A 12,650-nucleotide genomic window follows, 5' to 3' on the forward strand; every position below is an offset into this window, starting at 1 on the left:
TTCAATGGAATGGCAGGCGGTTCGGACATTCGTGGTGAAAAGTAACGATTGCGAATCCGCTCGACCGTTTTGAAAAGTCGAAGGTGTCTAGCAGTTGGGTCCTCATTAGGAAAACGTATAATTTCTGATTGTAGGACTGATGAAAGAGCAAGTAGCCAGCGCTTTGCATGGGGGGTGTAGTTATGCTTGTGGAGCAAGCAATTATAAATGGCGAAGACTAGGCTTTTCTTAATAAAACGAGGATCGCTCTACGAGTTGGTGCCGTTATGATGCTCCAGGAGCGGGCGAATCCGGGAGTTGAGGCGCTGGGATGATACAAATCTGTCAATGGAAAGAGTTGCAATTACGTTGGTTGGTTACGGGGCAGATGTTGGAGTGTTGCTCGTGTCCTTTGCACTTAAAGGACAGCGGGAGAGCCCTTCGGAGTCGTTGTGGATTCTTCCAGACTTATGACGAACAGAAGTCGTACTGCTGTAGTCCAAGGTTCAAGTACCCACGACGGCAGATCTTTTCATGGACGAGAGCCAGCAAAGCGAATGGTGGTCTGCGTCAACGTCGAAATGATGGCCATACATATAGCGACGTAATTTGGTGATTGCACACAAGAACGCAAGGAATTCTCGTTTGGTTGTGGAAAATATTTCTTCCTGCTTCGTTAGTGTGCGGCTGGCATACGCAATGACGTTTTAGAGCGCAGCTCTTAGGCGCCCGTTTCCGGCTTAGCGGCGTCGCCGTCGCCATTGCCATAACCAAGGTCATCCCAAGATCACGTGACTACCAAGGTCACTTGACCCCTCCAGGTCACGTGACCCCCAAGGTCACCTCAAGGTCACGTGACCCCCAAGGTGACCCCCACGTGACACTCTAAGGTCACGTGAACCCCCAGGTCACGCCTCCCCGAGGTCACGTGACCCCCCCTCCCCGAAGTCACGTGACCCCCCCCGGAGCGTATTAAAGAATAAGGGGAGGAGGAGGAGAAGGAGGAGGGGTCTACCAAAGCCACCTAGAGCGGAAGGCCGGGGCTCTCCGCGCGTGACGTCACGCTAGTCGGCCTAGGCGAAGCCGAAGCGCGCCGCGGAGCAGCGCTCAAGGGTAGCAATTACTCCAGTTTTTCGGCACAAACGCGTGTTTATTGACTCGCGCGTTAGAAATCTCGAACAAAACGGTTGTCACTGTGCATGCTAGAATATCCACATCATTTTTTTGTTAACGTGGCCAGTTTTCGTTTCTTAGATTTGTTGTTCGTTTCGACAACTTTGTCGTTGAGCTTGCGGCAAAAGTTTTTTAGTAGAATGTTTGTAGAGCACCACAACAGATGTTTCAGCACGACCTCACTCGTGTGTCCTTCTTCACACAAATCGAAGTCGCAATCCTCGTCGACTAGCAAGTCCAGTGTGAGCTCCGTGACCAGCTGGCGTTGGTTGCTGATCGTTAAGAAGTCCACCCGCTTCGACATTTCCTCCACGGCAACGTAGTTGTGGGCGACGGCATTGACTGCGGTCATTGCTGGGTACAGAAGGCCTCCTCTGTCAATCTCTTTGATGAGATGATAGTGCTCATGGCCGGTGGCGGCTGTGATCGTGTGGTCTGTTGTCAGGGCATTTTTGCAGTTCTCGCACTTTAGCTTCTTCACCGTCGCGTACACCGCATATCCTGCCACATAGGCTAGAACGGGGACGATGTCTTTTATTTTTGAAAGGGAGTCTTCTGTTACTACTATGTTGTAGCTAGGGCGCGGCGCGTCTCGTCGTTTTTGCATTTCCTCCCATTTTTCATCTCTCTCTGTTTCAGAAGCTTTGCCAATCGGTGCAAGTGTGTTCTGCAGCCGAAGCTTGTTTTCTCCTTTATAAAGCTGTCGTATTGAGATATGGTATTGGGAACCTGCCAGCAGCCGGTACCTTCCGAAGCGGTCCTCTAAACAGTCCGTCTGAAATTTCCCGAGGAGGACGTAGGACAGGTTGAGTTCTTCGAAGCAGTACCTGCATATTTCGAGAAGCGCGTAAGTTGACTGGTGCAGTGCGGTATGAGTTTTGTCGGTCAATTTGCAGTTGTTTGCATTTTTCTGCCATTCGTCCAACCAGTCTAAAATGTCGTAGAGAAAATCTACCTTCTCGTCGTCTGGAGCCGGGCGCACAGGTTCTTGGAACCGATCTTTCAGCCTGCTTCCTTTGCCGGGTGTCTTTACATTGACAATTTTCCACCACGTTACTATAATCTCAATGAAAGTGGCCGTCTCCTTGAAGAACTTCAGGTTGTGTTTCTCTCCAATGGCACGGAGGGCACTGGGAAGAGAGCTGTCAAATATCTGGAGAGCAAGTTTCACGTTCTGCTTCTCAATACTCGACGGGCAAAGGGATTTCCTTGACACTTTGTATCCATAGCGCAGCAGTTGGTCACATTCCAAGTCGTAGGCAGCTTTGATGGTTTTGAACGACGCACACAGCATGCGCCGCTGGCCTTCCGTGTCAGCATGAAGCTCGGGGAACCAGAAGCATTGATCGTCTTGCTTCAGCCAATTATTGCGTATGCACTCGATTATGTGTACAGTGTCGATCACATAAAACAGCGGCCTGTTGGGATCAGACGGATGTGGGTAGCAGAACTCGTTTGAACGACGCATCGTTGTGTCAGGCGTGTCCTGGTTGCGCGTTGTTGTACCAGGCGTGTCGTGGCTGTCCATCGAGCTCTTAAAGAGAGCCATAGCCTTTCGATTCACTGCGTTGTTATCCGTTACGACGCACATCACTCGGTACCCGATTTTCTCGAGCCCGCAAATCACGTCTCTAAGCAACTTGTGCAGAAACTCGGCGTTGGCTCCGTGCACGGGTACGACGTGAGCGACTTCCTTAAATTGGCACTTGATGCTTTGCACCATAAACACGAACGCACTATTCGCTACTTCTGTGGAATTAAGTGCGACACCGACAATGCTACCTCCTTTATAATCAAAAAACGGTTTGATGTGGACCTCGTCCACCATCAAGGTCACATAGCGTTGGTCATCGTTCAAGTCAGAGATCCTCTTTGCCATGTAGCTGAGAAAACTTGAACTTTGCTGCTCGTTTTGAGGGCTCATTCCAAACGAGGAGCATATCGATCGGATTGTCCTAGGGTGTGGCAGAACAATGCTTCCAGAGCTACGGATGTACTGGTATGCATGAGGCGATATTGTGAAAAGAATGCATGCAAACACCATAAAATCCACTGAATAACGCCTTCGCTCTTTCTTGGAAGAAATCAGCTTCAGTTGCTCGGCGAGCAGTTGGATGACCGCTGCTTGATCTTCGCTTTGCGTTGCGGGCAGCTTGTCAAGCAGAAAACGAATCGTGGCACAGATATCGTTGTGCGAGCTTTCAGAGCTTGACTCAAGATCGTTGTCCCAATTTTCGACACTTTCGAGTAGTTCTACAACTCCCCTCTTGCTGTTTGCGATTCTTGGTATGAGCAAGTTGGAGCCCAACCTTGTGACCTGAGTCTTCGCAAAATGTAGAGTTAGTGTAAGGTCAGGCTTCACGACGATCGAGTATTTTATCCAAGGGGCCTCAGTCTCAATAATGTGCACCAGAGTGAGGTGTCCATTGCCCTCAATAACATGCCAGAATGCCGATTTTACGTTTTTCAAGTGGTCGGACAAGTCCTTTATGCTGAGTATTCGGTCCGCTTCTTCCTCATTGCGAAATGAATCGATCGACTCTGCAAGCGCTCTTTCCATTGCAGAAGCCTCTTGACGCAATCGCTTGCTGTCCGGGTCTTCTCTTCTCGCATGGTGCTTCGACAAATAATCTGGACAGCCAGGGAACTTCGATGGAACTGCGCCTGGGCGAAGGCGCACCCTAGACAGCGGCGCAGTCACCGTCCTCCCGGTAACTTCGTCGACGTGAGACACCCCCCGAAGAACGTCGTCGTCGGAGAAGTGACGCTCGCACACCTATAAAGATATATACCCTTCGTATAAATAATAGCGACTTACCACTAAACGCGCTACACGTCGCCGTTATCGCCTATTCCCACAACCCTTCTATTGCTAGCCCGTCCAAATGGCGCTATGCCACTACGAATGCGAGATAAACAATTGGAAATGGGAATTCCTCACCTTCGTTCTCTGGGAAACGATCAGGTTTTCTCGGGGGATGGCGTTTATCCAGGCACTCCGCAGCGCTTCATCTTTGGGGAGTCCGAACACGTGCACTTTGGGCCCCGTTTTGTAATTACCGTTACACCGAGGCACACAGCATTTGTCAGGCATGACGGAAAGAGCACTTGATCATCGCGCACAAAACGCAGAGCACTCACAAGTTGTGCGACGTTTAAAACAAGACAAACAAAGAAAACAGCCGAGACAAAACCAAGCGTCTCCGAACACGCCGAAAGAAGCCGCGGAACGTTCTGGAAAGACGCCGAAGCAAGCCGGCTCCATCTGCCGAGCCGGAACGGAACTACACCGCGGCCGAACCGTAGGCCGAGTAGCGGTGACGTAGACCCACGTGATCGCGGGAGCCCCCAGGCTTTCCTCCTCTAGGTGGCTTTGGGTCTACCCTCCCCTCAGTACCCTTCACTCCTCCTCCTCAAGAGCTGCGCTCCAATTCGGCATTACAGGAAGTTGTAAACGGCTTTCACTTTTTAGAGCGCAGCTCTTAGGGGCCCGTTCCCGGCTTGAGCGGCGTCGGCGTCAGCGTCGCCGTCGGCGTCGTCGTCGGCGTAACCGCAACCCTCGTAACCCTCGTGAGGGTTACGAGGGTTACGAGGGTTAATCTTGTTATGTAGCGGCTGGCAAGTTGGCGCCCATCGGCTCGAGACCATCGGCTGCGCTCGCACCGAGCGCTTGAGAGCCGCGGTGCACGAGCAGTCAACGCCAGGCCAGGAACGTTGCGCCAGGCTCAATCGGAGGCTCCATCAGAATAAATCGATTAGACAACCATCGAAGGTCTACATCTCGTATTTAACATTGGCGACGAGGGCGGAAGAGAACTCCAGCAGCGGTTCAAGGATGACTGCGACACAAGGCAAGCTCGAAGAATTCCAAGGGACAGGATGGTCGGCCTGGGCGGAGCGATTAGAATTCTTCTTCCAGGCAAACGACATAACGGACCACGGGAAGAAGAGAGCCCTGCTGCTGACCCTTTGTGGCGCTGAAACCTACGAGACTGTGAAAGCACTGACGGCCCCCAGGAAGCCCGGTGAAGTTGCCTTTGAAAGCATCATGTCCATGCTCCAACAACATTACGATCCACGGCCTTCGGAACTATTCAGGCGAAGCCAATTTCAACGCCGCGACCAACAACCGGGTGAGTCCATCGCTACCTATGTGGCGGAATTAAAGAAATTAGCCGCCAACTGCAATTTCGGCGTGCTGACACCTCTCTCGGTGGCCACAACTAGCGCCGGAGCATCGACCGCTTCAACTAGCGCTGAAGGACGAGCGGCCGCCGCCCCTTTGACATTGAATCCAACCATGCTGCCGCTGGATGTAATGCTGAGAGACCGTCTGGTGTGCGGTGTGCAAGATGAGCGTCTGCAGCAACGGCTTTTCGCAGAGCAAACGCTCACGTTCAAGCAAGCATACGACATGGCAACAAGACTGGAAAGTAAAACAGCGGCAGGAGCTTAAAACTCCCAAGACGGAACTGCATAGGGTCACACAACCACAGGCTACGAAACAGACCTCGGATCGAGATCAAACGCAACCGGATCTACGATGTTACCGCTGCCATGGACGGCACAGGCAAGACAGTTGCCCATTCAGCAGGGTAGCGTGCCGTTTTTGTAAAAAAATAGGACACATCGAAAAAGCTTGTCGAAACAAGATGAGGACTGGCACACGTCACTCAACCCATCAGATGGACTGCGGCGCAGAAGAGGACGCCCTAGAATCACAAAGTGGAGCGTCTGTTAAAAGCTACGGGATGCACATGCAAGAGCTGAACGCACAACGTGCAACCAGTTTCGTTCCCAAGTACCTGGTGGCCCTCAAGGTCGAGGGAAAGTTACTAGAATTCGAGGTAGACTCAGGAGCAGCATTTACGGTAATCAGTGAGGCCCCATACCGGAAGGTGTGGCCGACCAGACCTCCGTACCTGCGGAAAGAGAACGTCACCCTTCGGACATGGACCGGCGAAGGCTTGAGTGTCCTTGGTTCATCTGAAGTGCGCGTGAGACATAAGTCCAAGGACTACGTTCTACCGCTGGTTGTAACAAGTGGAACCGGGTGCAACTTGATGGGCAGAAATTGGTTCCCAGCGCTAAAGATCCAGGTCAGCGGGATACACCATCTTTCGCCAGGCAAAGAAGTCCAGAAGGTTCTCAGTGCACACAAAGCGGCGTTTAAGTCCGACATCACAGGATACAACGGCCCACCTGTCCAATTGGAAATGAAGGAGTCAGCAACGCCAAGATTCCTCAAGGCAAGCCAGGTACCTTTCGCCCTGCGTGCTGTCGTGGAATGCGAACTGATGACACTGCAAATGCAGGGCATCCTGGAGCAGGTCCTACATTCAACATGGGCCACGCCCGTGGTGGTGGTTAGAAAGACGGATGGTTCGGTAAGGCTTTGCGGAGACTACCGCAGCACGGTAAACAAGACAGCGAAACCGGTGGCTTATCCGCTACCGACACCCACTGAAGCCTTATCTAACCTCCGGGGTGGCACAGTCTTCTCAACGCTGGACCTTGCGCAGGCTTATCAACAGCTACGCGTGACAGACGACACGGCCGAGGTACTGACAATCAACACCATCAAGGGCCTGTATCGAGTGAAGAGACTTCCCTTCGGAGTGGCGGCAGCTCCTGCAATCTTCCAGAAAGTCATGGACACAACATTAGCAGGCATCTCAGGAGTCAGTGCGTACCTAGACGACATCATCATCAGCGTGGAGACTACGGAAGAACATAACTACCGACTAGATCAAGTACTGACGAGACTAGAAGGTGCAGGACTAAGACTAAAGGAAACCAAGTGCCGCTTCGGGGTGAGTGAAGTAGAATTTCTTGGCCACCTCATCAATGCGGACGGCATACATCCCATGCAGGACAAGATTCAGGCCGTAGTACAGGCGCCCGAGCCAAGGAACAAGACAGAGCTGCAGTCCTTTCTGGGACTGTTAGCTTTTTATGACAGATTTCTGCAGAATCGAGCAACGATTGCGAAAGAGCTCTATCACCTACTGGAACGGAAGACAGAGTGGCGGTGGGAGCAAAACCACCGCGAGGCTTTCCAGAAGTTGAAGGATCTGGTGGTGCAGCATACCGTACTGGCACACTATGACGAAAGAAAACCACTACTGTTGTCCTGCGACGCTTCGCCTTCGGTGTGGGCGCCGTACTAGCACAGTTGGACTCCGACGGCCGAGAGGCTCCGATTGCGTTTGCGTCCAGGACCCTGGGAACCGCTGAGCGCATCTACTCACAACTGGACCGAGAGGGCCTAGCCATTGTGTATGGAGTCAGCCATTTTCATCAGGATGTCGCAGGGCGAAGCATGACAATCTACACAGATCATCAACCTCTTCTTGGCATCCTAGGAGCTGACAAGCCTGTTCCGCAAGTGTTGTCACCGCGGATGACCAGGTGGTGCGTAAAATTGGCCGCTTATAAGTATGAGCTGAGGTACAGGCCAGGAAACCGCCATCAGAACGCGGACGCTCTAAGCCGACTTCCCATGTCCACCACGGAGGAGGAGCCAGAAGTACCCGGAGACATACTCATGTTTGAGGCTTTGACCAGCTCCACCGCTCTCCGCAGACCAAGTAGCCAGGGAGACAGCACGTGACGCCGTCCTGTTAACAGTATACCAGGCAGTACAAGAAGGCACTATTCATCGGTATCAGTCCCCAGAGTACTCGCCGCACAGAAGTAAAGCGGCAGAGTTGTCGACACACGGATCGTGATTCCTAACAACTTGAGAAGAGAGACGATGGCTCTAATTCACTCGGGACATCGCGGAATTGTGGCGATGAAAGCTTGCGCTCGCAGCTACGTTTGGTGGCCCGGGATCGACGCCGATATTGAAGCAATGGTCGCTGCATGTTGCACCTGCCAGATACACCGGAAGTCACCAGCGAAGGAACCGATCCCTGTGTGGAATAGGCCAACCGTGCCGTGGGACACTGTTCACCTGGACTTTACAGGTCCCATCGAGGGTCATGTTTTTCTGGTTGTGGTGGACGCAATCACGAAGTGGCTGGAAGTGCGCGTGGTTCGCAACATGACGTCGGCCGACATCATTAAAGAGTTACGGACCATTTTTGCAACGTTTGGACTACCAAGGAAGATTGTGTCGGACAATGGCGCGGCGCTAGTTTCCGAGGAGATGAAAACATTTTACCGAAACAACGGGATCATCGCTGTAACTAGTGCGCCGTACCATCCCGCCACTAATGGCCAGGCGGAGCGCATGGTACAGGAGCTGAAACTGGCACTCGGGAAGAAGGGAAAGGAAGAGCTGAATTGTGCGTTGGCCAGGTTTTTATTCAAACAGCACACCACCATCACGTTGCAACGGGAAAAACGCCAGCATGGTTGCTTTATGGCAGGGAACTTCCATCAGCTCTTGAACGATTAAAAACTGTACTTTCTGAAGAACCAGTCCGCACGGAAAGCGTCACTAACGCACGGGAACTGAGCGTGGGACAGTCGGTCTGGACTAAGAAGTTTCAACACAGCAAAGGCTGGGTTCCTGGCGTAATCGAACGTCAGATGGGCCTCCGTTCATGGATGGTGAACACAGATGAAGGTTCGGTACGCCGGCATACCAACCACATACGTCAGCGATGTACAGCAGCCAGCACTCAACAAGAAGCGAAGACTCCGTCTCGTGTGTGGGACCTCAAGATTGACCAGAGTTCAACTCCACCACGGGCACCATCTCCCGGCGAAGATACTCCAGCTCGAGTAGACGCATCACCCCAGCGAGACAGTAGCAGGCCGGCGGCGTTCCCTCGCGAACCAGCGTCAGCTCCTTCGACGGCAGACGCTGGCCCTTTCACTGGTACCCGGAGGGGCAGTCGAGCGCGACGACAACCGCAACGCTACGGGAGCAACGACTAGTTGGAGGGGGTGTTATGTAGCGGCTGGCAAGCTGGCGCCCATCGGCTCGTGACCATCGGCTGCGCTCGCACCGAGCGCTTGAGAGCCGCGGGGCACGAGCAGTCAACGCCAGGCCAGGAACGTTGCGCCAGGCTCAATCGGAGGCTCCATCAGAATAAATCGATTAGACAACCATCGAAGGTCTACATCTCGTATTTAACAAATCTCATGAGGGTTACCCTCACGAGGATCACGAGGGCCACGAGGGTTAGTTATTCTCAAAAGGGTTACCTTCACGAGGGTTACCCTCACGAGGGTTACCCTCACGAGGGTTACTTACCCTCAAAAGGGTTACCTTCACGAGGGTTACCCTCACGAGGGTCACGAGGGTTATGAGAGTTACCCGCACGAGGGTCACGAGAGTTACCCTCACGAGGGTCACGATGATTACCCAGGTCACGTGACCCGCCGCACGTGACCCGCCCCCCCCCGGGGTCACGTGACCTGGGGATACCCCCGAGGTCACGTGACCCCCCGTTGACGTTATAGCCACTGATGACATCATCAGTGACGTCACTGATGTCGTCACCGGCATCCGCATCGTCATCGTCATCATCACTGATGACGTCATCAGTGACGTCACTGATGACATCACCGGCATCCGCATCGTCATCATCATCAGCACTGATGGCGTCATCAGTGACGTCACTGATGACGTCGTCGGCATCGTCACGTGGCCCCAGGTCACGTGACCCCCCGACGTCATGTGACGCCCCAAGGTCACGTGACTCCCACAAGGAGTCACCGCCCCCGAGGTCACTTGACCCACCCCTCCCCCAGTACCCTTCCCTGCTCCTCCTCAAGAGCTGCGCTTTAATTCGGCGTTACAGGGAGTTGTAAACGGCTTTCATTTTTCTATTGGGTCTCAGCGCCTTGATGCACGAGTAGAGCTCCTAATTCGCATCCGTTGGCATACTTATAATCTCTATATGGGTGCAGGGGTCACAGTGGCACAAGACTGGAGGTGAAGCAAGGGCGCGTCGAAGCGAAGCCTACACCTTCATGCACAAAGGTCCATACATCCCCACAAAGTACGTTATGAAAGGGGCGTCGTTTGCTGAAACCATTTGATTAAGCGTTGAAAGTACAATTCCAAGCCGCAAAAACTGCGAATGTCTTTTACAGTCTTGGGACATGGGACGTCTAGGACAACACATATCTCATCGCGATCGTGAGCGACGCCAAGTTGACTGACGATGTGGCAAAGTATTTTAACTTTCCTTGCAGCGATGCGTCACTTCTTTGTATTTAATTAAAGACATGCTTTAAGAAGGCAAGAACTAACTTGTGTCAGTCGATTTAAGTGCTCTTCATATGTGGTGGAAACTACTATCATGTCGTTGAGGTAACACGAGCATGTTTTCCGCTTCATTTCACGTAGGACTATATCATTCATCCTCTCTAAGATAGCTGATGCATTGGAGAGGCCGAACGGCATGCGGTTAAACTCAAAGTCCGTCAAGTGTAGCGAATGTAGTATTTTTTTTTTGTTATGTCCAGCCATTGGTATTCGCCAGTACCCTGTGCGCTAGTCGAGATATGAAAACACGGAGGATCCTTGTAGAGAGTCGATAGCGTCATCAATTCGTGGTAGCGGGTAGACGTCCTTACGAGTAATTTGATTTAGGCGACATTAATCGGACACATAACCGTATGGAGCCGTCTTTCTCCGTCACAAGTACGACGGGATATGACCATAGAGCCGAAGTAGGTGGAATTACGGCTTTTGCTAGCATTTCCTCTACGAGATTAAAGGTAGCGCTAAAGGCGAGGACAAGTGGACGACACAGACACGGATAGGCGCTGACTCACAACTGATAATTAGTGAATTATGAAAGGAAGATAAAGCAGAAGTGCAAGGTCACATACGAAATGAGAAAAAGACTAACCAAGACGAAAGAAAGCAACAATCATTTTTGACAAAACAAAATTAAGAAATAAGAAAAAATCAGGGTGAAAAATTAAAAATGTGCACTAATGAAACACATATATATAATAAAATGGAAAAAAAAAGTTGGCAAAAAAAATTGAAATGAAAAGCTACTTTAATAAAATGAAAAAAAAAGAAAAAGAAGAGGACTCTGAAAATTAATCCAGTTAAGCGAAGTTTTCACACAAAAGATTGTAAGTAGTGCAGTTTTTTCGCCGATAAGGCGAAGGATACATGTATCCACTTTAGCTGCTATGACTTGCGCATTACCGTGCACCGTGGGTAGCCTTTGTAGGCGAAGGAACTGCAATACTCACAATCTTTTGTGTGAAAAATTTGCTTCACTATATTAATTTGCAGAGTCCTCTTTTTCATTTTCTTCTTCTTTCTTTCATTTTATTAGAGTAAGCTTTCATTCCAATCCGTTTTTTGCCGATTTGTTTTCTTTCCATTTTTTGTGTTACATTAGTGTAAATTTTAAGTATTTAACTCCTCTTTTTTCTTATTTCTTAATTTTGAAGTCAAAAATAATCGTTGATTCCTCTTGTCTTGGTTAGTCTTCTATATCATTTCGTATATGCCCTTGCTCTTCTGCTTTATCTTCCTTTGATTCTTCACTAAATAGCAGCTGTGAGTCAGCGCCTGTACGTGCCTGCGTGTTCCGCTTGTCGTCGTCTTTAGCGCTACCTTTAATTTTGTAACCTATAGCCAACTATCCCGTCGCATGATCCTAGTGTCATACACGTGTCATTGAATAACATTTGCTACACCAAAAACACACGGTACAGTCGGTGGTGAACTGTGAGTGCCTTTCCAGTTTCAATGAGGTGTTCGATTTGCGTAGTCTGTGTGACGGATGATTGAACAACGCGTGGGTTTTTAGAATGAGAGCACCGAAATTACATTTTGGGGTATCGCTCAAAAAATTGTCAACGCTAAAACAAAGGTATGCAAAGGACGGTGGTGGGGTCAGCGTTTTCAGATACGTGGTGGTGGGGTCATGTTCTGCAAGGTATGCATAGCTCCTCCGGTGAATTGCCGAGCGTTTGCAAACAAAACTTTTTTGGCAAGAAAAACGCTGCGGTCTGGTGGTATTTGTGGCGAGAATCGACATAAGTCTTGCCTCAACAGAAGCGAGGCTACAAGGTAGAAAAAAGGTGTTTTCGAAATTGGTGTCATGCACCGGGTACAGGAACGTTGATGGATATCTTGGAAGAGGTAGATGATTTTATGAAAGTTGTCGAGTTTGGTGCGAGGAGAATACCATCGATGGTAGACAGTTTAACTTCGTCTGTTCTATAGTCGGCGCAGTAGTAGTTTCTTCCGCAGTCAACAATTGAAAATTGGAACAGTCAATTATGGCGCCGCATGTTTCTGGAACGTGTCACCTGTCTATGACATCGTACGTGCATTGTGGTAGCACAAGGAATTAAACAACATGGTTGCAGCCTTGGATAAAAACTTGAGCAGTAAAACAACCTGTGGCGGGTAACGGCATAGTTGCGGCACCTCAAATAGTGTGGATTTTTCAAACTGGCCTTGTTTATTATAGTTCTCGAGCCGACTGCAACGCCTCATATGTGTGGGAAACCAAAAAACTTCCACAAAAGTCTACGCAGACACAAATATGATGTAAGAA

The 12,650-nt window shown here is 50.6% G+C and overlaps 1 protein-coding gene across 1 annotated transcript; it reads right to left on the reverse strand.

Moving 5' to 3' along the window:
• Positions 1-1,060: 1,060 nt before the first annotated feature.
• Positions 1,061-12,423, reverse strand: LOC115330736. The gene is made up of 2 exons (XM_042293535.1): positions 12,418-12,423; positions 1,061-3,928 (listed from the first exon to the last, which is right to left on the reverse strand). Exons 1-2 carry the CDS (start codon positions 12,421-12,423, stop codon positions 1,196-1,198), a joined length of 2,739 nt encoding a protein of 912 aa, XP_042149469.1. The 3' UTR covers positions 1,061-1,195.
• Positions 12,424-12,650: the final 227 nt, after the last annotated feature.

Source organism: Ixodes scapularis, unplaced genomic scaffold, assembly GCF_016920785.2.
Source record: "Ixodes scapularis isolate PalLabHiFi unplaced genomic scaffold, ASM1692078v2 PGA_scaffold4__175_contigs__length_147842914, whole genome shotgun sequence".
Taxonomy (NCBI): Eukaryota; Metazoa; Arthropoda; class Arachnida; order Ixodida; family Ixodidae; genus Ixodes; species Ixodes scapularis.